The 24945-nt window shown below is 42.6% G+C and overlaps 1 protein-coding gene across 1 annotated transcript in view; it reads left to right on the forward strand.

Annotated features, from left to right (window-relative positions):
- The window catches only part of SEL1L3 (SEL1L family member 3), a 69704-nt gene that overhangs the window by 9739 nt on the left and 35020 nt on the right, over nucleotides 1-24945 (forward strand). Inside the window, exons 2-11 of the mRNA XM_005303465.4 lie at nucleotides 3672-4239; nucleotides 5765-5891; nucleotides 8916-9037; nucleotides 10217-10332; nucleotides 12821-12876; nucleotides 14163-14295; nucleotides 20819-20951; nucleotides 21712-21858; nucleotides 22461-22672; nucleotides 24441-24620. Coding sequence (XP_005303522.2) covers nucleotides 3672-4239; nucleotides 5765-5891; nucleotides 8916-9037; nucleotides 10217-10332; nucleotides 12821-12876; nucleotides 14163-14295; nucleotides 20819-20951; nucleotides 21712-21858; nucleotides 22461-22672; nucleotides 24441-24620 — 1794 coding nt within the window. The remainder of the gene's footprint in view (nucleotides 1-3671; nucleotides 4240-5764; nucleotides 5892-8915; nucleotides 9038-10216; nucleotides 10333-12820; nucleotides 12877-14162; nucleotides 14296-20818; nucleotides 20952-21711; nucleotides 21859-22460; nucleotides 22673-24440; nucleotides 24621-24945) is intronic.

Here is a 24945-nt window from a genome sequence, read left to right on the forward strand (position 1 = left end):
CCGTTTCTCTAGGTGCTTATAAAGTGACTGTTTAATAATTTGTTCCAGTATCTTTCCAAGTATCAAAGTCAGGCTGACTGGTCTATAATGCCCCAGGTCCTCTTTGATCCCCTTTTTAAAGATAGGTACTATGTTTGCCCTTCTCCAGTCCTCTGGGACTTCACCTAATTCTCTAGGAGTTCTTGAAGATAATTACTAACAGTTCTGAGATTGCTTCAGTTAGTTCTTTAAGTACCCTAGGATGGATTTCATCAGGCCCTGCCGACTTTGAGTACATCTAACTTATCTGAATCTTCTTTAACCTGTTCTCTTATTTTGATTAAGGATAGTGTGTGAGAGTAAGAATTGAAGAGTTGATAACAGGGTGTGACGAACTGGGACTGTTCTTACTGTGGTCTGTGAATACTGACAGGGGAGTGTGGCTAGAATAGTCTGCATTGGGGGATGGGAGACTGCCCGAAGGAGAATACCTGAGCGTGTAACATGAGAACCCAGAAAGGGGTTGGAGGCCAGGTGACACCTTGGCCCCGGGATACTGAACAAAGACTGTGGGAGGGGTCGCTGAAGGCAGAGTGGTGGAAACTGGCTAGGGACATATCTGGGAAGCAGCCAGGGCTCTGACCTCCCAGGGGGGCTAGGGTGCCCGGGGACCCCAAGATGGACCTAACTGAGGGGTATCCTGTTGTCTGTGCCTGCAAGACCTGTCTTGGACTGTATTCCTGTCATCTAAATAAACCTTCTGCTTTACTGGCTGGCTGAGAGTCATGGTGGATCGCAGGAAGCCGGGGGTGCAGGGCCCTGAGTCCCCCAATACTCCGTGACACAGGGCCATTAATCTGGTAATTTATACTTAATGAAGACTACATGGGCAAGATTTTCACAAGATTTTCAGCACCCACAATCAAGGCCACATTTTCAAAAGAGCTCAATGTTGGAAAACCATCAGCATCACTCTGGAAGTTGCTGTATCTTGAGTGCTTTTGAAAATCTGCCTTTATGTAAGTGCCTAAATGGGAGCTTTCCAAATCTGGCCCCAATTGTGGGTTTGAGCACCTGAACGTCTGGCCCATAGCTTTTAAAAAAAATTAGCCTCAGATTTCTAAATTCTTGTGACCTTAGGTAAGCAACATACATAACTCTTATTGGCATCATTTTAAAATTATTGTAGTTATTTTTTATACACACAAAAAAGGGAAAAAACTTCTCCTCCTGGTTTCTTATTTTAGTGTCAAAATTTTTCTTCAGAACATTACATATTTGCTGCCTGCACCACCCGTACAGAAAGGGCTGTGTTTATCTCTGCTGCATAGTCATAAGTCAGGCTTTATATTACCATCTTTGCCTCTGACAACAAAAGAGTTACAAATTATGAAGTGGGAAATGTCACATTGATTATTAACTCTGTGGCAATACTGATCTTAAAAATGTAATCTTTTAAAGAGGATCCTCCTCATTTTGGCCAGACATATTTATTTCCTTCTATCCAAATTAGGGGTTACTCATTATTTCTCAGTGTAAATTATTGATCTAAGAAGTGATGAGTCATACCATTAATGCATTAGAAAACTTTGTATAGTAGTTGCCATTAAAAACTCAACCTTTTCCTTTCCAGAGGGATTGTGGTACTGTGGTATCTCTTCTTTTACATGTAAGCGCATACTATTATTACTGCAGGTACCCGGGTGGTGGGAAATGATGAGTTTTTAATGGCACCCACTATACAAATCAACTTAAAGCAGCATAATTTCAGGACTCTGCATTTGCTCTTTTGCTTTCCAATTGAAGTCAGTGGGGATTGTTTTGCTATTAATACTGAATGGGAGCAGGACTGGGCCCTTTGTGCTGAATTTCTCATATTGGGGCTTTTGCACATATCTTAAAATTCAGCATGGTATAGTAGAGAACTATGGGCCATGTTCAGATCTTGTGTAAGCAGATGCAATTTTATTGAGGTCAGTGGAGTTTCTCCAAAGCTGAATTTGGTCCAGCAATAATAAGAGCCCCCATGACACGTTCATCATCCCTGATACTAATGGAATGATTTATAATAATGCCTATTCAGCCTTTTTCCTTTTTGTTGCCTGGTATCAATGATGTTTCATAGATTGAAAATCCACTTCCTCACTCATCACTGGTGAATGGGAAGTTTCCCCTGAAATCTGGCATGGTGATAGAACCAATGCCATGAAATTCAGTGGAATCTAACTCCCCTCCAATTAATAAAAAGACTGTAGCCCTTATGGATATTAAAATAACTATGTAAATCAGCTGTAAACTAATGCAGTGTTGTCTTCCTGAGCCTATGGAGTGTTAGCATATGAAATTAGCAGGACACTGTTCTGTTTTACTATTGCTGTTCGATGCCTACCCAATGTCTTGAGTAGATAACCTCATTGAACATCTAGGACAAGCACATATTATATAATGATCTTAGATCTGACCAAGGGATATTGGCAGAGCCTCCAGCCAGTGCTGACTGGCAGCCTCACAGTAGCTGGAAGAATAAAGGAGTTATGAAGCAAAGGGGCAGGGAGACTGCCAGAGGAGCTAGCAGGCTAGAGAAGGGAAGTCCTGCCAGAAGATTGATGACAAGCTGCCCACGCACAACACCCCAGACAAGGGATGACTGTAACTATGGGCTGAAGAAGCCCACAAAGCCAAGTAAAGGTAGAAAGGAGTTCTGGGTACAGCAGGAGGAATTGTTGCGGATTAATTGTCCCTGCCTGGTTTAAGGGCCCTGAGCTGGAAACCAGTGGAGTAGGTTGGCGTGGGTTTGCCTACCAATCCCTCAATGGAGACTTAAGTACCAAAAGGGTTTTCCAGACCAGCTAGCCCTGGCCAACTATAAGGGGAAACCTGTACACCCAAGAGGTACAGAAACAAAGACCTTCATAGTCCAGAATAGGACTATTATAGAGACTCAGACTATAGAAAAGGCTGACTGACTGCCCCTCCAGACTGAGCAAACTTTGTGCAACAGTTCAGTCTGACCAGAGGGGCGGGGGGACTGACACATTTAGCACCTCCATCTACACTGCTGCAAATAATGACTACTGTGTTTTCCAACTAGTAAGTGCACTGCCATTCTGTATTTCATTCTTGTAATGCACTTTTGGATACTTTACAAATGTTAATTAATCTTAACAAAAATGTGATTGGGAAGTGGATTAGGTATTATCCCCACTTTACAGATGACTAATTTAAAGGTTTCTGTAGTAGGAAAATTTATTTTTAAAATTGTATTAATAAAAAGCTGACAAAAATACAGCTAAACAAAAACAAAACAAGGGTCCAAATCCTATAAATTACAATAGAAGTTTTGATGGTCTGATCCTAAAATGTGCTTAGTGCCTCCTAGAGTAAGTCATTTCCTTGGGATAGGATCTTACCTGAGAAGGTTTGCAGGATATATCTATATGTATATTTGTTTGTGTATGTAATTCTAAGTATTTAAACTGGTCAAATATTAGCCTAAAAATTCTAACAATGTCTCTTCAATATTCCATAGCTAGTTCCTATGAAAGGGTCTTTACATTTTGGGTGTCTAATACTGTATCTTACATTTTACATTTTAAAATGAGAAGAAACACGTGCAACATACCACTGTAAATATATTAATAATAAAGTTTAACTCGGGCAGGTGGATATAACATTTTGATTTTTTTCACCAGAGTTCTGTGCCATCGTTTGGAAAGGAGACACTCCTGACGACACCTGTTATCCCACAGTCTGACCAAAGCATAGCTTCTGAAGATTTTATTCATTTAAACATTTTAGAAAAAAGAGTTCTTAACGATTCTGAGGTCTCAGTTCAGTATTTATGTTCTAAGCCTTGCACTGTCACTTTGGAAGCAGTAGCTTCATCGGAGTTCAGAACTGGTGTGTTAGTGTATAAGAAGAGGTGGAAGAATGAGAAGCATCTTCATATAAGTAGAACTCAAACAGTACATTTGAAATTTCCAAACATCATGGTTTACAGAGATGATTATTTCATCAGACACTCTATAATAGTGCCTACTGTGATACTATATGCATGGATCAATCACAAACCTGTTGGGAGCTATGATGCCAAGTGGGATGAAAGCTACCTACAGGCAGTTGCCAAGAATTATACTTTGTTGGAAACAGTTCCACCTTGTGAGCGTCCATACAAAGATCACAAAGTATGTTTTAAGTGGAGCTCTGAGCATATGTGGAGGCTCCAGGCAAACAGGATACCTCAGTGCCCGCATGAGACTGGTAGGTACAATTTTTTAGAGAACTAAGATGGGACCAAAATGGCACATTGTATAAGTTTCTATAAAAGTGTATATTTATAGTTATTAGCAAAAATATTTTGCCAGAGGGATTTACTTTTGGTAGCAAAATGTTTAAAATCAGTGATTTAAATAGCTTTGATTTAAATCGATGCACCCTACTTCACTGGATACAAGAATGATAGGATTAGGCCCTAAAATGGATCTCCCTTCCTCCCCCCACACAGAAGACTAGCCTTTGGACTAAGAGTGTGAATGTGAAATTTCAGCCCAGAAGGAAACATTTTATGATACAAAAACAACTGAAAATAGGGTTTAGAATGCAATGTCCCTCTCATCTGCAACTATAGCTTTGCTATGCTACACTTTATTTATAAACAAAATCTGAAGCATCCCTCTACATTTCCTAGAAAGGAACAGAAATGAGTTAAAACATATGGTGAGTCAGATTGTGCTTTCATTTACACCCATCCACCCCTATTGAAGACAGTGTGTGGGTACAGAAGTAAATACAGAATGTGATCCATTGTCTCAGGAAAAAGTCTATCATCACCGAAACTGAACAGGTTTTGCCATCTTAGGCCTTTATGGCCCAGTTCTGCCCTCCATTACATGGGTACTTCTGCCAGTGAAATCAATGGGAGTGCACTCACGTACCTAAGGGTAGAATTTGTCTCTATGTAGTTTAGAATGGTCTTACTTACATTATAGTCTATAACTGTTATGAGGCCATTATAGTGATCCAAAATTTTGTCTCCACTATAACTGAGCATTTACTATAATGTATTCAAAGGGTGTGGGACCCGAGAGTTGCTTCTTTTTTAGTGTGTTCCTTGGTACAGCCGTCTTATGTTATGATCCAGTGTAGCATTGCATAAGTATGCCATCATACTGGGATGCAACATGACGACATCTCACGATTGGGTTTAGCCATGATTGTTCCACAAGTACAGCTTGCGGGATGCAGGATATCTCTGTAGAAATCTAGTTAACCCACCGGTCTCAGTATGTCTAGGGAAACCTACAATCTGTCAGAATTCAGAGTAGCAGCCGTGTTAGTCTGTATCCGCAAAAAGAACAGGAGTACTTGTGGCACCTTAGAGACTAACAAATTTATTAGAGCATAAGCTTTCGTGGGCTACAGCCCACTTCTTTGGATGCATCAGAAGTTCCTCAGGATCCTATTGGGCAGATCTGTGTCTAACAACTGGAATTTTTGTCACATTTTGTACCCTCATTACCCCTTATCCTAGCCTCAAAATAGCCATGAGGAATGGACCCCATGCTTCTTTCCCTCCTATAAGTAACCTCTCCCTGGGCTGCAGTGTATTGCGTAAAGGACAGTTGATCTAACATTAGGGATTTGTTGTGTATTTGTGGGCTGACTAGATCATAACATTTGATCTATGTTACAAGATATTTCATTTAAACATTTAACAGTGTATGAACGTGGGGTGTCAATGTGAATTGGCATTTCTTGGCAGACTAAGAATGATTACATTTGGCAGATGCTGTCGAGATCCTCAGTTTTCCATATGCATCAAGCGGAGAGAAGACAGGAATTGTGAAGAAGTTCAAGAGATTTCACAACAGAGAGCTTGAGACAATCAGGCAGCATCAGATCGATTACCCAAAGTAAGCAAATGCAAATCATGGAAGATGAGTATATTTAATTCCTAATGGCTAAAATCTGTCCTCAGAGCCACCCTTGTACAGAAAATCACAAGTTAAAGGCACACTCTCCACTAATTCAAGCAAGTGATAGGGCAGCTACCCTGCTGGTGTTTATAAGGGTTTTTTTCAGCAGAGGAGAGAGGACAGGACTGAGCTTTGCAACACCAAATAAACTTGGGCTCACTCCTCTTCCATCCTCCACTCCCTCTAAACATTCCAGCAGCACTGAAGTAAGGCTCCCAGCTTCTAAACTCCTTCCCAGGATATACAGAGAAGTCGTACTTCATGAAGAACTCCCCTCCTGCAGCTTTCCCAGGCTTCCATTGCTCTTTGGTACCACATAGGGATCTGAGGGGGAAAGAGGAGGATCCCTACCCTTCCCCTGGGCTCCTGTTGCTCCCTGTCCTCCCCTCAGTGCAACATGGTTATGGAAATGGAAAATGATCACTAGATTTGTATATCACCCTCATGTACAAAGGAAGGAGGTGTGGCTGCCAAACTTGCTGATCCTGAGGATCTGCGGGAATTAGTGGCCCTAGACACAGGCCTCTTAAATCATCCATGTGTAGAAGCTCTATTTTGATGCACTTTCTAGCCCCTTTAGAACTGGTAGCATGGCTGGCTCATGTGCCATGCTATAAGTGGCTCATCCACTGCAGATGCATTCCACTTCCCCCTCTGAGAATCTGTGGATGGGAATATGCACTATTAACTCCCCTGCGCCTCACAACAACTAGGAGGGTGGTGAAACACTGGAATGCGTTACCTAGGGAGGTGGTGGAGTCTCCTTCCTTGGAGGTTTTTAAGGCCCGGCTTGACAAAGCCCTGGCTGGGATGATTTAGCTGGGAATTGGTCCTGCTTTGAGCAGGGGGTTGGACTAGATGACCTCTTGAGGTCCCTTCCAACTCTGATATTCTATGATTCTATGAATTTCCCTTTCCCTGCCACCAGGCCATGTCCCCTCTTTTACATGGAACACCACTTGTAAACTGTGGTGGCAAACCAGGTGCTGATAGCTACACAGTGAGTGGGAGAGGAAGCATGCTATCTCACAGCTTTTTCTCCACAGTCCCATTTACATGTGAATTTTTGCTCCTCTCCACACCTTAGAGCAGAAGGGAGCAAACAGACCAGATTCAACAATCTGAAGCTTTCAGTCTTAATCGGGGATTTCTTTGAGTGCAGAAATCTCCGTAAGGACATATGTTCCCCTTCAGAGAAGCAGATGAGCATAAGATAGTGAGAGAGGGCTGGAGAAATTCATCCATCGCATGGGGCAGCTGCCTCTAGGCACTGTGCACCAAGGGGAAGTAGGAATCCTGGAGTATCTACTGGCCACAGCATTTTTCCCTGCCAGAGGATTATATTTTAGAGTGAGATTTACAGTGACAGGGGGTGCTGACTCAGTCAGCATTGTCCTACACTGTGTGCCTTGTGACAGCCATCAGAAGGGCCACATGCACACATTTGCAATCAGAGAATCAATAGGAATGCAGCAGTTGAGTTAGCTGTGTTGCCAGGGATGAAGGATGCACAGAGTGGTGTATAGGCATGAAGGATATGTACAACGAGCACAGTCTTTCCCTGTGGATTAGTGTACACATAATTTATAAGCTACTCTGCCTCTCACATATACTCCTCAGAATGATGTGACATTCCCAACTATCAGAGTGCACCGATCTTACTATGTAACTACTCCCCTCCCATGCATTTTTCCAGGAAGAGAACATATAGTTACTAGTCATTAGGTTAACACACACTATTTTAGGTCTGAGTAAGACATAAAATATTGTATATTAAATATAATTTCTAATGGAAATTGGAGTGAGTTGATCAAGCTTAACGTATTTAAAATAAACACATTTAAAATGTGCATTTTTCTAAACCCATAAAAATATGGAACTGAGGGATAGCACTTTTTAAAGATCATTAAAAGAAGATAATTTATCAGAAGATACTATTAAATGTAGTTTTAATGTAGGTGGGGTTTTCAAAAGCACACAGCATTGAATTAAATCATCAAACTCCCATTGACTCCAGTGAGAGCAGAGTTAGGCCAATGCAGAGTTGCTTTTCAAAATTGCAGCCTATCAGCCAAATTCAGCTTTTAGTGCCCTAGCATATCCACTGTGTAACTTCACTGAAATCAGTGGAGTTACTTCAGTTTATACCAACATGATTGAGAACCATATTTGGCCCTGTACAGACAGTTTCACTGTTATGTGGTTTGTACAGGCTGCACTGTTACTAATCCTGTGACAACCTTGCAATAGCTGCACATGTCCATGTCACCCAGAGGTTGGATTCCTGTAATAATTCTGAGCTGGACTTCCCCCAGAGCATTCCCACTGCTTGCAGCTACAGCACAATGCACAGCATTGTTTGATAGGAATGTGTGCTCACCCTTCCCCATTTGTAGAGATCCACCCTACTATCAAATCTTAGCTTGGCAGGTGAATACATCTTTCTTTTGGGCCCCAGGTTGTGAAGATTTGCTCTCCCTTGACATCTGACTCAACCCACCCCTCCTTTCAGACAGCTGGTACCCAAGGGAGGTCTAAGGGACTATGCTCCCTAGCCACACCATAATTGGTCTGTACACAGGGGTGCAAGAGTAGAAGACAGGCTATTGTGTCCTTCCCTTGTGCACCCGCAGAAGGGCTGGCCGCAATCTTGCCCTAAAGAGTTGCTCCTCCTCTCTAATCACTGTATAGCTTGGAAAATCAAGCACTGTATCTGACTTCTCAGTGCTACATCAATGCAAACCTACATATCCAAGAGGAGATCTCAGCAGCAAGACTCCTAAATGGCTTGTTTTGTCCCAAGCAGTTGTAACAGCTCTGTGTTCTGTTTTGAAGATCACAAGAGTAAATGAGCTTTGCTAAATTAAAGTGGAAAACGTGCCTTTAAAAATATGTAGACTTTAAAAATTGATATGGTCTATATCCTCAGAGTGGGTTGTTTGTTTCTTTTTACTCATGCAGGTTCACTATTTCAGTTTGGCTTTATTTACTCCATCACTGCGAAAAGAATCTGTGTGGAATATTCTACTTTATTGACCCAGGAGAAATGTATAGTACCCCTGCTGTATTTCTAAATGAAGAAGGTAATAATAGTATAAGGTCTTCAGAGGAGAAATAATGTTATCATCCCTGCTCTGTAACAAAGAATAACATTTACAAACATTTTTGTCGTACCTATTTTACTGAACTCATGCCTTGCAGAATGCTCCATTTTGGTCCTGTGTGTTTGGAAACAAAAAATATCCAATATATTATTAGAGTAAGATTAAGAAGAATTAAATTTGGCCACAGTATTTCCATAGGAATCTTTGCATCCAGCCTGGGCTCTCACAGAAAGTGTCAGTTTTCTTTTCTGATTTTGTTTTCAAGAACAATCCCACACTCTCAGGAGGATGAACTAAATAGTATAGGTCGTTCCCACAGCTGCTGGCATCATGCTGTGACTAAGAGAGCAAACATAGTCTTTGCATGGGTAAACAAGAGAATATGGAGTAGGAGGAAGAAAATGGTATTACTTCTGTATATGGAATTAATGAGACTGGAACTAAAATATGTGTCCCGTTCTGGTGTCCACACTTCAAAAAGAATGTTGAAAAATTGGAAAGGGCTCAGAAAAGAGGTACTAGAATGATTCATGTTCTGCCTTACAGTGAGAGATGTAAGAAGCTCAGTCTATTTATCTTATCCAAAAGAAGGTGGTGGGGTGACTTGATCATTGTCTACAAGTACCTACAATGGAAGAAGATTTCTGAAAGTTGAGGACTCTTTTACTGGAAAAAAGGCATCACAAGATCCAGTGGCTCAAAGCTGAAGCTAGACAAGTTCAGACTGGAAATAAAATGCAAATTTTTTTAACAGTGAGGGTAATTAACCATTAGGACGATTTACTTAAGGATCTGGTGGATTCTTTTGACTTCTTTTGAAGTCAAGACTGGATTTTTTGTTTAAAAATATGCTATAGCTCAACTAGAGCAGGCTTGATGCAAGGCTTACTTGGTGAAATTCTATGGCCTGTGTTATGCAGGGATCAGACTTTCTCGGGTGGCATCAGACTAGATGATCATAATACTCCATTCTGATCTTAAAATCTCTGACTCTGTGAATCTAACTTCTGTGATTCTAAGTAGTACAGTCAAGTTATCATTGTATTGCTTCACAGGACAGGGTTATTGTGAACAACATTTAGGAAGCCAGTTCCTAGCTTTCATATTTTTGTGGGTTTTACTTCTTTCTTTGTTTTCATTTGTTGCTGTGTTTGTCAGGTTATGTTCATATACAGATGCGCCTTGTCAAAGGAGAAGACCTCGCAGTGAAAACTAGCTTCAGCCTTCCTTTGAAACAGTGGTTTCGACTAGATCTCTCTTTTAATGGAGGACAGGTATGTGTGGTGTCGCAGCTGCCATCTTGTAGTTGAGGATGAGGGTAACAGTGTTTGGAGTTTGCAGAGGGCTATTTATATTTGGTTATGCGACCATTATCCCCTTTTACAGACTGGGCAAAGAGAGGTTATATGATTTGCACATGTTCACACAGCAAAAGAATGAGAGACCTGAGATTTGAAACTAGGTCTTTTGACTTCGAGGCCAATGTCTATCACAAATCCACACACATTAGTAATTGCTAGCTCTAGCATAGCTCTGCTGCTGCTAGAAAAGAGAATGTTTTCCAATGCAATGAAGGACTGATTTTCTGTGGCTCAGTTTTCCCCATCTATTAAGTATACTTCCTCCTCCTCCTCTAGCTCCTGCATCTCTCAGTAATCTAAAAACTACCCTTCCCAGAAGCACATCTCCCAGCTTCTTTCACTCCTAAAGAAAAAATATTCCACCTCCTATGCAATTTCCTAAGCTTTGCTTTCATACAGAGAACCAGTAGAATGTTAAGAGAGCACATTACAAAATCCACTGCCCATAGACAAAACACATATTTTAAACCCCTATAATTTTAACAAATCACAACCAGTTTTCACCAGACCACTAAAAGGCACATCTGGGTCATTCTCCCTGCCCTATTTCTAATCTCTACCATGAACCACTAATGCACTAGAGCTCTTTAAAAATGTTTGCATCTTTTGCTTAAGTGTGCAAATCTTTTTTTCCTCTCATTCTCTTCATTCTTGAAAATGGCTGAATTGATTTCACTCAAAGTTTAAAAAACAACAACTAATTCATGGATTAATGAATTAATGGAGCCACAATGCCCAGTTTAGATCCAAAGGTAAAAAATGGACAAAGCGGAAAATGACACTTTAAAATTAAAACATTTGTGCAACCTTAACTCCAGGCATCTATAATATAAATATATAAATGGAGGAAAAGCTCAGGGTTCCACAAAGTAGCCTGATTTTCTTGCAAAAAAATCAGATAGCAATGTACATTTATTTTTAAATGACTACCTCATTTTAACATGTGTTCTGACTCCAACCTACTTTTTTAAATAGGAAATTAAAAAAACATTTGTTTCTGAATTATTTTAGATGGCTTTTTTAACTTGTTTAAACTGCACTGTGTAATTCAGGCCTCCACTTCTGGAAGCAGGTGTGGACCTGGCTTGAAGCCCAGTGCAGGTGCAGAAGTGAATGTTATTGTCAATATTAACATAAGGCGAATAAGTCATTTCCTGTTGAAGGTGGTTGCCTATTGGTCACTTGGATGGCTAAATCAAGACATTATTCTGCAGTCTTAGGGCAGAGTTGGTTCACATAGACTTGAAGTAAAATCTCATGCTTTTCTCTGTTGGTTGATATGAAGGGAGCATAAAAGGTTCATTAGAGCTCCTCCTGAGGCAGGAGGAACAAAGCCAGACGGGAGGACGGTCAAATGCTTAGAGTGGTAACCTGGGATATAGAAGATTCAGGCTCTATTCCCTGCTCAGCCAGAGTCAAGTTGCTTAGTCTTGCTGTGCTTCAGTTGCTCATCTGTAATAAAGCACCTGTCTCACAGGGGTGTTGGGAGAGTAAATACATATTATGTGAAGCACTCAGATATTACAGTATCGGGGGGCCGCTAAGTACCTAAGATGGATGGAAGCAGCGTGACATGGTTCTAGCCATGCAGATGTCTCTCGACAGGCCCACTACAAGTTTGGGAGCAGCTGCTCTACAAGGCACAGTCCCCTCCAAGACAGGGTTCCTTGTGGCACCTTGCCCAATACCTGTGAAGTCAGGCCAGATTCCTAAGGGAGCCTTAGGGCCCTTAGGGAAATGGAGATTGGAGAGCAGCATGGATGGACAGCTCTCAGTTTCTGGCAGGAGCCCTCTTTCGCTACAGAGTGTACAGGCCATGCTCCACCTACCATCCTACTGAGGTAATATCAGGAAGAAACACCAAACAGTAAAATTTGTGATGTTTCCCAAGATTTTACCACAAGGAAGTACAATATGGCTTTTTTGTATGTGTAGAAATCATCTTAGAGTAATAGAAACTCTATACACTGCTCTCCTCCTCTCACTCCTCCCCTCCCACCACACATGCAATCCCTATTGAGTAGCTATTTATTTCTTAGCTTTTCTAGGGCTCACATCACTGTAGTGTCACAAAAACATTAACGAATTAGGTAGGGATTATTATCCCCATTTTATAGATGGGGAACTGAGTCAGCAAGAAATTAGAGGCCAATTTTTTAAAGTATTTAGGCACCTAAAGATGCAGATAGCCACCTAGTGGGATTTTCCAAAGCAACTACTTATTTTCGAAAATCCCATTAAGCTATTTGACAGTGCCCCTCTTAACATACCGAAAGATACAGCAGGATGCAAACGACAATTTTCAAAACTAAGAGCTAATGTGTATCAAGTAATATTATGGCAGTTAGCTTGCAATTTTTAGTCGATCACAACTGACATTTAATATTTTCCATTCTTTTAGATAGAAATAACCATTGTTGGGAAGAATCTGAAAAGGCACCGGCATCAATCTTTTAAGTAAGTGAAACATTTCCCTTTGCATAATAATGTGGTCAGTGTTTGGTTGTGGGGCAGGGGTGGGGAGGGGAGGGCAGGGAAGAGGGATGTAACCGAAATTCCAAAATTGATTTTCCAAATCTTTCTATCCTGCCTTTCTGACCCTATTCTTTACCCACTCGTGTCACTACAACAATCATAGAGCTAGATTACGTTACCTGTACACATGTTGAATACATCATGAGTAATCATTCTGAAGTCAATGGGACTATTTGAGAAGTAAGTTACTACTCAACATAAGTAAAGGTATTGCAGTCTAGTTCATAGGGTCTGTTCAAAGACCACTGAAACTAGTAGACTAAAATTTACTTCAGTGGGCTTTGAATCAGGCTCTTAACGTGAAATCTTGGCCACACCGAAATCAATGGCAAAACTGACATTGACTTCAAGAAGCCAGGATTTCACCCGGAGGGTCCAGATTTGCTCCTCTTAAGTTGATGACAAAATTTCCATCAACTTCATTGGCATGAAGAACATGCCTCTAGTGTCCACGGTTGGGGGTGGCTCCTGTATTTGTACTGTCCCACTGAGTTAGTGCTCTTTCTCCATCCCTGACTCTAAGCTATTGGACCATTTCTCTTCTTAAAATCTCATGTTAAATTATTCGTTTTACCTCTAGCGTACAACTGCCTCTCTTGTGCAAAGAGTTTTAGGATTCCTTTAATAAAGAAATACATTATATTGTCAGCTTTGGTGTTTACTCTTTTTCCTCTCCATTCTTGTTTACAAAATGTGAACTGTGTAAAATGCATTTGTAGATATTCACTGTGACAATGGACTCATAGTAAATATATATAAAAAAATTAAGATCTTTGTCTGGGTTTTATAGACACAAAAAACAAGGAAGAAAGACACCTCAAATGTGCAAATCATGTCAACAGACTAAAAAAATCAGCGGTTCTAAAATGTTTGTGAAACAAAATGTTTGTTAAATCTTTTTTATGGGTTTTTCTACACAGGGACACTCATGAAAATTAATCTGAATTAATTACAAGTGTGATTTAAAAGTGGATTAGTTAAACCACATTAAACTCCTGTATAGACAAGCTCATTCAGAACTAAAGTGGCTTTAATTCAGTTTAACTGCCTTCACTTCCAAAGAGAGAGTAAGAGTAAAAGGATAAGGAACAGAAATAGATGTTTGGGATGAATTTAAGGTAGTGTCTACCAAAGTATGAGACACAGGGTTCTTGTTTGCTTCATTATACCTCCAAATACTCAGAGCATTTACGTGTCTTGTTTTCTAGTTTTAGGGAAGATTTCTATTATGACGACATGGCTGGATACTTTGTTCTTGGAGGCAGTGGGTATGCACCTGGCATTGAAGGGTTCTTTGGACCTGTGAAATACTACCGTCTTAATATTCTGGAAACAAAACAGGTAAATGCATACAGAGTGACACACAGTATGGATGTGTCTAACTACTGGGGCCCAGTTCTTCCATCATTTCACCTTGGAAGTTCCACTGATGTCACTGAGAGTTCTGAGTGCAGACTGATCACAAGATCAGATCCTGTGTATTTACTAAAGCCACAACAAATGATAATCTTGTCATCAACCATTATTGAATTTGAGGGTTATATCAGTATGTGATCATGGATTCTGTTAAGATCTAGTTACTTTAGATGCCTACAAAATGTGTACACTTGCTAATAGATTTTCATGAAGGGGTACTAAAAGTAGGCTCCTTATCCCATATATAAGGGCCTAAATAAGGGTCTAGATATTAAAAAATGCTGAGTGCTATTTAGCTATACCTGACATGATATTGAACACAATGGATGAAATTCTGGCTCCCTTAAACTTAATGGAAAATGTCCCATTGGTTTCAATGGGGTCAAGAACTCATCGCGTTGTGTCCTGGTCTACACTGACTGCTTGGCATGGTCTGCATCATGTCATCTGACTCAAAACAAATGCATCCAAACATGATACAGTTTTGTTGAAAATAATCCTTTATTTTTGCACATGTCCATTCCAATGTAGGGGTATACTCACTCCGAGAACAGCTGGCAGAAAATTTTTCCTCAGTGGTATCCGTCGGGTTGGCTCTGGTGCCCCCTAGGGTCATGCGTTCATAATACCCCATATAAAGGGTCCTGCCAACCTGCAGCCCCCTCAGTTCCTTCTTACCACCTATGACGGTTGCTGGAACTACCTTGTCCTTGCAATCTGTTTCTGTTATTAGATAGTTAGGTTATCGGAACTTGGTCTCTGAGCTTTAAGCCCTATGCCACAAGTCTATGCCTATGAGTGATCCTCATTCCACCTGCCTTAAGTGCCTGGGGGAAGCTCACATGCGGCAACGTTGTAAGATCTGTAAAGACTTCAGGCCCCGCACCAAAAAGGGTAGAGACACCAGACTGAAATGGAGGCAGCGCTAAAACATCCCTTGGAGCTGGGTCACTTGGACTTGGCACCGAGCACTTCAGCCTCAGTAAGGAGCTCCCCGGTTGCTGTTCTTCATCACCGGTACCAAGGAGAGATGCTCCTTCCGCATCCCAAGAGCCTCACCACCATCCACCATCCCCAGGGCAGAAGAAAAGTGCTCCTGCAAGAGAACCTCGGCACCGTTTGCCATTCTTCTATCAGACCTCTATCAGAAGAAGACTGATAGAGGTCTGATCCCCAACCCCGAGGTTGGCAGGGCAGGGAGAGTAGAGTGTGACCCACGTCAGCTGTGTGGTGCCATTGACTCCAGCCCCAGAGCGGGTACCGTTATGGACTCACCAATGCAGGAAAGCCACCAGAGTTCCAGTGCCTTGGCAGTATAGTCAATACCAGAGGTATTCGCCACAGCAAGAGACTTACCCTCACTGCTGGTACCAGCGTCTCCGGTTACGCAGGAGCTGACAGCAGCAGCACCGAATGGAAGGACCTCTGTGGCACCTAGGTCTCAGGTGCCTTTCAAAGGGAAACCATGATGGCCCAACACCAATTTCCTCCCTCTTAGCACTAGTCACTGGCACCGATCAGCACCGTACCTCCCTGGTCTCCAGGAAAGGAGTCTTTGGAGTTGGACTTGGAGGCAGAATCTCTCACCGAAGCCGGCACCATCACTCCAGTTGGCACTATCCTCCTATGGACCCGGGCCAGGGCATCCCACCCATGGCGTGGCCACGGGAGCAGTGGCAGATGCCAGCACAATGGCCATTCTGGAACCCCTGGGCTTTCCCACCAATGCAGGGGCCCCAGTCCAGAAGGTCATACTGTGTGGCATCTGAGTCCAGAGCACTATCACCACGCCACTCAGAGCAGGATCCAGGCTCTAGTACCAAGGCCAACGCCGAATACCAAGAGCAGCACTTGGAGACCTATCCAGTGCCGAAGGTGAAGAACAGTGCCCCCTACCTTTTCAGGCTTCTTCCTCCTCTTCCGATGAGGCAGTGGTGGGAGCAGATATAGCACCCTCTCAGGATGACTGTAGGGCTCATTAGGAGCACCTTAAGAGAGAGGCCCAAAACCCGGGGATCCAGGTAGAGGAGGTCAGGGAGTTCTCCCATGCTTTGGCAGATATTCTAATGTTAACGGGCCCATCAAGAGTGATACTGCCTCTTAATGAGGCCATTATGAACCCCATCAAAGCAGTGTGGCAGACCCCAGCGTCCATTCAGCCAATGGCAAAGAAGACTGAAAAGAAGTACTTTTTCCCAGCTAAGGGTTATGAATTCATATACACATTCACATCCAAGCTATTTGGTTGTGTCAGCAGCCAATGAGTGGGAGCAACAGGGGCTAAAAGGACCATCACCCAAGGCCAAAGATGCCAAAAAATTAGAGTTTTTCGGCAGAAAGTCTATTTGACAGGTGGACTTCAGGACAGGATCGCGAACCAGCAACCACTCCTGAGCAGATATGATTTTAATTCCTGGGACTCTGTGCTGAAATTTAAAGAGTTGTTACCCCAGGAATCCCGACGAGAGTTTGCAGCTCTAGTAGATGAAGACAAATCAGTGGCAGAGGCATCCCTTCAAGCAGCCTTGGATACAGCTGACTCTGCAGCCCAATCTATGGCCTCAGTGGTGGCGATGTGCAGCAGTTCATGCCTTCAATCCTCAGGCCTACCACATGAGGTCCAACAGACTCTGCAAGACCTTCCTTTTGAGGGCATATTGCTCTTTTCCAAGAAGATGGACTCCAAGATGCACAGCCTAAAAGACTCCAAGGACACCCTGAAATCCCTAGGTCTTTATACACTAGCACCCACGAGGAAACATAAATAAGCCTCAACCAGCCTCTCAATTCTTCCCATCACCTGCCCTGCAGGACTCTCACAGGAAGAGGAGCAGGGGCTTTAGGAGACGACATTCTCCCCAGTCCTCGTCCGTGTTCATGCCTGCTCCCTCCCAGACACTCTAGTGGGTCCACGCAGGCCTTTTGATAGTATATTCGGAGACAACATACCAGGACAGAACTTGGATCCAATCTCCCCAGTATTTGTGGACTGTGTATTTCATTTCTATCAGGCGTGGGCCCGTATTACAACAAACCACTAGGTGCTAAGCATGATAGCAGTAGGATATACCGTTCAATTCACTTCTTCTCCTCCACCACCCCGGGCCTCTTCAGGCACCTGTCTCAAGAGCATCTTCTAGCCCAAGAGGTGCAGTCGCTCCTAAGTGTGGGAACCATGGAAGAGGTTCCACCAGAGTTAAGGGGCCGAGGGTTGTACTCCCGATACGTCCTAATCCCAAAAGCTAACGATGGTTTCAGACCAATTCTGGACCTGGAAAAGCTCAACGGATACAAGAAGAAGCAAAAGTTCCACATGGTCTCCTTGGCTTCCACCATTCCCTTCCTGGATCCAGGAAACTGGTATGCCACCCTCAATTTGAAGGACACTTACTTCTGTATCTCGATTTTTCAGGAACACAGAAGGTTCCTCAGGTTCATCGAGAACCACATGCACTACCAATTTGCGGCTGTCTCGTTTGGCCTGTCAGCGGCCCTTCAAATGTTCACAAAGTGCATGGCAGTCACAGCCTTCCTAAGGAGGCAAGGGATTCAGTTACCTCGACAACTGGCTGGTCAGAGTTAACACCAAGAGCCAGGTGGAGTCCAATATAAAGTTAATCCTGTCAGTATTCCAGGATTCAGGTCTGCTGATAAACACACAGAAGTCTACCTTCTCCCCAGTTCAAAGGACAGAGTTTATTGGGGCAATCCTCGACTCTGTCCAAGCTGGACCCTTCCTCCCAGAAGCATGGTTCCCAGCAATAGTGATGCTTATAGAGAGCCTCAGAGATCACCCATCACGACAGCAAGGAACTGCTTGAAGCTCCTGGGCCACATGGCCTCATGCACCTATGTAGTGCAGCATACGAGACTTCAACTCAGACCTCTCCAGGTGTGACTGGCATCCATATACTTGCCAAACCAACACCATTTGGCCACAGTTATCACAGTTCCCTCGTCGGTGATCGCCTCCCTCAATTTGTGGCTAGACCCATTGGCGGTGCACGTGGGAGTCCCATTCTCAAGACCCCAACCATAAGTGTCTCTCATTACAGATGCTATAGCAATGGGCTGGGGTGTTCGCTTGAGTTCCCTCAGAGCTCAGGGCCTCTGGTCTCCGGAAGAGCTCTTGCTGCACATCAATATCAGGGAGCTCAGGGCAGTTTGCATGTTTGCCAGGCATTCCAGCCCCATGTGGCAGGCAAGAAGGTGTCAGTTCTCACAGACAACACAACGGCGATGTTTTATATCAACAGGCAGGGAGGAGCGTGCTTCTCTCACTTGTGCCAGGAAGCACTTCACTTGTGGGAGTTTTGCATAGCCCACTTGATCCACCACAAGGCCTCCTATCTGCTGGGATTGCCGAACGAGCTAACAGATCACCTCAGCAGATCCTTCTTCAAACCATCACGAATGGTCCATTCATTTAGATGTTGTGAACACCATTTTCCAGAGACGGGGAACTCTCCAGATAGATCTGTTTGCAACAAGGCACAACAGGAAGTGTCTCTAATTCTGCTCCCTCCTGGGTCACAGCCTCACATCTCTTGCAGATGCCTTCCTGCTTCCTTGGATGGGGCATCTCTTCTACGCGTTTCCTCCCATTCACAAGGTCTTGCTGAGGATCAGAAGGGACAGCACAAGTCATCCTGATAGCCCCTGCCAGCACTGGTTCGCCACAGTCCTAGAACTCTTGATGGAGACACCAATCCTTCTACCTCTGTATCCAGACCTGATCTCCCAGGACCACAGCCGCCTGCATCACCCGAACCTCGAGTCCCTTCATCTGACAGCCTGGAAGCTCCATGGCTGAACCCCACAGAGCTAGCATGCTCAGGGCAGGTCCACGAGGTCTACTAGGGAGCAGGGGAAGCTGTCCGCCAGAGCTACTTACCTGGCAAAGTGGAAGAGGTTCTCAATCGGGTCTTGCCTACGCAATCAGCAATACCATTCATTCTGGACTACTTACTACACCTGAAGCAACAAGATCTAACCGTTTCATCTATTAGGGTCCATTTGGCCACAATCTTAGCTTTTCACCAATGCCCATTCCATGTTTTCAAACAGCATCTGTAATCGGTTTCCTAAGGGCCTTGTTAGATTATACCCCCAGGTATGTCAACCAATCCCTCCCTGGGACCTCAAATTGACAGGACCCCCATTTGAGCCACTGGCAACATGCTTTCTGCTCTACCTGTCCTGGAAGGTGACCTTCCTAGTGGCGATTACTTCTACCAGAAGAGTCTCAGAGATCCGGGCCCTCACTTGAGAACCATCATACACTGTATTCTTCAAGGACAAGGTCCAATTGCGTCCTCATCCAGCTTTCCTTCCAAAAGAGGTTTCACAGTTCCATAGTATCCATGTGATATCTTTCTGCCAGTCTTTTATCCAAAACTGCCTTCCAACAGGGAAGAACAGAGGTTCCACTCGCTAGATGTCAGATACGCACTGGCCTTTCACATAGAAAGGACTAAGCCATTTCAGAAAACTACTCAACTGTTCATAGCTGTTGCAGAGAGGAGGAAAGGTCTTCCTGTCGCAGTCCAGATAATTTCACCATGCATCACTTCCTGCATCTACACATGCTATGACCTGGCAAAGGTCCCTGCCCCACTTACCCTGACAGCACATTCCACAAGGACCCAAGCCTCTTCGGCAGCATTCGTAGCACAAATTCCTATCCTACAAGGACATTTGTAGAGTGGCAACATCGTCATCAGTTCACACTTTTGCGTCTCACTACTCCATCAACCAACAGGCCAGAGATGATGCTGGATTAAGCCAAGTGGTGTTGCAATCAGCATGTCAATAAACTCCGAACCCTCCGCCTGCACAACTACTTGGGAGTTACCTACATTGGAATGGACATGTGCAAGCACTCAAAGAAAAAATGGTTACTAACCTTTCTGTAACTGTTGTTCTTTGAGATGTGTTGCACATGTCCATTCCAAGACCCTCCCTCCTACCTCTCTGTCAGTCGGCCAGCAAGAAGGAACTGAGGGGGCTGCGGGTCAGCAGGGGACCCTTTATACGAGTGCTATGAGGTGCGACTCCAGGGGGCACCAGAGCCGACCCAATGGATACCCCTGAGGGAAAACTTTCCAGCGGCTGAGCTTGGAGCAAGCACACACCTACATTGGAATGGACATGTGCAACACATCTTGAAGAATAACAGTTACGGAAAAGTTAGTAACCAGGGTTTATTTTGTCATCAAGTCTGTAAAATCTGTGGGCTGTACTACTTTGGTCTAATTTTAGTTTCTGGGGTTAGTGGGCTGGTGCTGGTGGTGGCCTGTGATATACAGGATGTCAGATCAGATGGATCTGGTGGTGCTTTCTGACCTTAAACTCAGACTCTAAGATATCTCTTTTTAGAAAAATGCAAATAACCACAGCTATTGTAGTTACCAGCATTGCTGTGTAATGGTCATTTGCCTTTGTCTAGATTTCTAATCGTCTTTATAACAAAGAAATAATGGAACAGATTGAACTCTACTATGAGAGATGTGCAGACATCCAAGAAATAGTATCTGGGTATGGACACCTTGTAAAGCAAGGCCAAGCAGTGCAAAAAGATTGTAAGTACTGAACTTCAGAATCTGAATATTAGTCTGCCTTGTTCTTGATTTCTCCTGCTTTGCTTTTATCAGCGACAGAGTGTGATTAGAAGAGGATTTTAATAACAAAAATATATAAATTTCACCATATGCTTAATAAGAAGAAAATTAATTTGTCTTTTTCAGCATGCTTGCTGGAAGGTAAAACTGTGTTGCTCAGTACTGGAAAGGCTTCCTTCCAATATAGTTATTGATTTTTTTCCCATAAGAAGAAAGACAAATAAAAAGAATAATAAAATGATTCCAGGCTAATATGATATGCCTCTCAAATCCCTCTCTTCTGTTCTATATCTATGTAAGTTTCTTGTGGCTGGTTATACAAATTTGTCCTGAGTATGACATCGATGTGAAGCAGCTGAGAGGCAAAATTCATATCAAAGCATCTATTCTGTTTCATAATGGTGAAGTAACACAAGTCTAGCTATATCTTTAATAACATTAATTATTATAGCACTCAAGTACACATATTGGACTTCTAGTATGCACAACATTATTGTATGTCCTGCAAGATATGGAAGAAGTTATAATAAATCATATATATTTTTTAAAAGTGAGCTGTACTGACATTATCAGTTTTTCACTGTTTCCTGTCTCTTTCCTCTTCCCATCCTACATACCACTTTCTGATCCACTGTAGGGACATCTTTTCAATATAAGCTTCCTCCAAAGACCAGCCCATTTCACAAGTCAGATCATTTCCTTGATTTCTCACTTTGTTCAGGTATCCGTGAAAACTATTATTCAGAGCTGAACTACAAATATGGGGCCAAGACCCAGTGTGATACCTTTATCTGGGGCAAAGAGCTAAGGGAGAAATACCACAGCTTGTTCAGTCTGCTGCGAGAGATGGATTTCAGTCCATCTGATGGTAATAATGCCTTTATTTTGTCTTTCTGAAATTACTGTAGTGTCCTTAGAAGATGGCATATTTTGACCTTACCTCATGTTGCAGAAGTTTTTTTCACATCACTTAACTTAAGGATGGAGTGTCAAGGTTAACTTGTAATTTGCCTATATCACATTGCAAATGAGGAATGGATACAATGTAAAAGCTGGAAAAAGAGAAACATGCAGGGTTTTAGTGTCCTAGGCCAAAATGTGGGCAATTTGTTTAAATGCTCGGTTATGGAGTGGTAATTACTATGGGCCAGCTTCAGCCTCCATTATTCAGTTGTTGACTAATACCTTACTCTTCAACAAGTCCTATTTATTTAAACTGTGAAATTGTCTAACTTATTCCTACTGGGCCAGGCTGTGATTTATCCTTATTCATGTTGTGTAGTATCTTACTCTTCTAGAAATTTCTTTGATTTCAGTGGTACTCCTGAGGAGAAAAATATTTTTGAGCATGAGTAAGGATAGCAAAATTTGTTCCAATAAGAATAAATCACACAGTTGCACCATCGACATTGTGATTTAAACTGTTTTCACATATAACAATTGTGCATCTATACTGTGGTATATTTTTAGTGTCAGAAGACCAAAACAATACAGTTTTAGAAGTTGGCCGGAGGATATTTGAGAAGGTTGCAAAAAATCTTTCCAGGGCTGATGGTCTACACTACATGAGCTCCTCAATCCCTTTTCTGATGGATTCCAGCTGCTGTGGATACCACAAAGCTTCCTTTTTCCTTGCAGTTATTTTTGAAACGGGACTAGCTGTGCCCGTAGACCCTTTGCAGGTAATGTATTCAATGTGTCTGATCATCTCAGATGAAATTAGTTACCTTCGAAAGCAATTTATACAGTAGGTTGCCAGAGTGAAACTTGGCCATTTGAAGAAAAAATACAGGAAAGAAATTTTGGTAGCTTTCCCCATCTCAAATTTGGTCTCCTTTTCATGGCATGGCCAATAGGCTCCCTCTACCTTACCCCTTTACTGGGCAGCTGGCCACAGATATTTCTGAATTCCCTGATACACTATGGGGCTAAAAGCAGTGGAGCCTAATGGAGGAGCTTCTCTGTCCCACTGCTACAAAATGGGGAAATGCTTTGATTAGTCACTCCTAAAAGAGGGTGGCAAAGTGAACTGGGATAGAGGGACAGTCCTGGGAGGCCATTGAAGAGATAGGGTGGGGGTCCACTTATCATCCACATTTAACTCTAGATGGGAGTGCAGGCCAGCTTGCTGCCTCCAGAAATATAGCCTGGAGGAAGTGGATCTGTTAGCCGGCCCCCGAAACCTGTGGTGAAGAAAATATCCTTGAGCTGATGGGGAAAGCAAGTCATAGGGATTCCCTTTCAAGAAATCTTGGCACGAGGTAGGGCATAGTGGGGGGTCTCCTGGAGGAACGAGGTTGTATAGGACTAGAAGGGAAGAAATCCTGTGGTCTGTTATGCAAGACATGATACTGAGACTGGGCTGAGACGGGAAACTCCACAAAAGTTTCAGAAAAGCATCTGAACTCCAAAATTTTTCAAATTAATCATAAGGTCAGAACTATCCTTGTAATTTCACCGTGTCAAATAAAAGAGGAGAATCTGAGAAGGAGAAAGAGATATGTGTGAAACTGGAGGCTGTTTTATAATGAACTTGCTGATAGCCATTTAGCTATGAAATGGTACAATAATATAAAATTCTCAAAGAATGATGGGGCTGCCTAATGTCACTGAACTAGTCAGTATATTAGGAGCGGGAGTTAAAAGGTGCTCTATTAATCTGAGGCAAAGTTTACCACATCCTGTTCAGGGAAGAGAAACTGAGACTTAGGTCTTGTCTAAATTACAAATATGCCCAGTGCTAACAATAAGTTTCTTCCTGGATCCCCTTCAAATATTGTTGAAACTAGTTTAAATATCTAATGCAGATGGGACAAAACTGGTTTCAGCACCATTATAGAAAGCACCCTTGAGGCTAGTGGAGTGCTGAGAATGGTTGTGTCCGATTTGCACTAGCAGTGCTGTTTTCAATACCAGCTGAAGTGCAGCCTGGGGAACCTATTGCTGATAACCTCTGTCAGCCACAGGTCATTAGTGCAGGCAGACCCTTACGGTGAGATTCTTCAAAAGTGCCCCATTATGGCCTAAATCTCCTTCTACTGAAGTCAATGGTAAAACTCCCATTGACTTCAATGAGAGCAGAGTTTTGAGAGCCTGCAAAAATCCCACCCTTAGTGCCCCAGTTATGAGCTGATGCCTTTTGGTTGTCCCAGGAGTAGCATCTGCACTAAACAGCAAGGTTATCTAGTGGTAGCAAGATGATGGGCAGTAATACTCATGGTGTGTGTTCAATAGAAGTGTCATAGGGTTTCTGTAATACCTTTCTTTATAAAAGAAATCCCAACTACTTTGTTGTTCAGGTGTTTCACTTGATATAGTTGGTGTATCCGCTAACACTACAGATGCACGTTGCTCATTCTGTAAAGTCTGTGAGACAGCACCAAAATGGTTAATAGTAGGTAAACTTGTTAGCTGTTCAATTAATTGTTTATGTTTGTTGATTTTTCCCAGGGGCTGCTATACAGTTTGGTTGGTGCTCAGAGGAGTGAGAGACTTGCTGTGATGAATCTTGGGTATAAACATTACCAAGGCATTAACAATTATCCACTAGACTTGGAGTTATCATATGCTTATTACAACGATATTGCACTAAAGACATCTCTTGATCAACATTCTACAAAAGGAGATCAGGTAAAAGAGTTATAGGTGTATTTGAATTTATTTACCATGATAGCAGTTTATAATGCATTAATACTTATATATACAGAGCTTTGTATCTTCAAAGTACTTTACAAACATTACCTTACCTAATAATCACAACACCTCATGAAACAGTAAGTATTATTACCCCATTACCCCAAGTCATAGAGAGTTTAAGTGTTTTGACTGCGACCCTACAAAGTCAGTGTCAGAGCTGGGAAAGAAGTCTGGTGTACCTGGTTCCTAGTCTCATGCTTAGTTCACTAGATCATATTAATATATATTAAGGACTGTTAAGTATCTGTTCTTCTTTTTG

This window comes from Chrysemys picta, chromosome 5 (assembly GCF_011386835.1).
Source record: "Chrysemys picta bellii isolate R12L10 chromosome 5, ASM1138683v2, whole genome shotgun sequence".
Lineage (NCBI taxonomy): Eukaryota > Metazoa > Chordata > Testudines > Emydidae > Chrysemys > Chrysemys picta.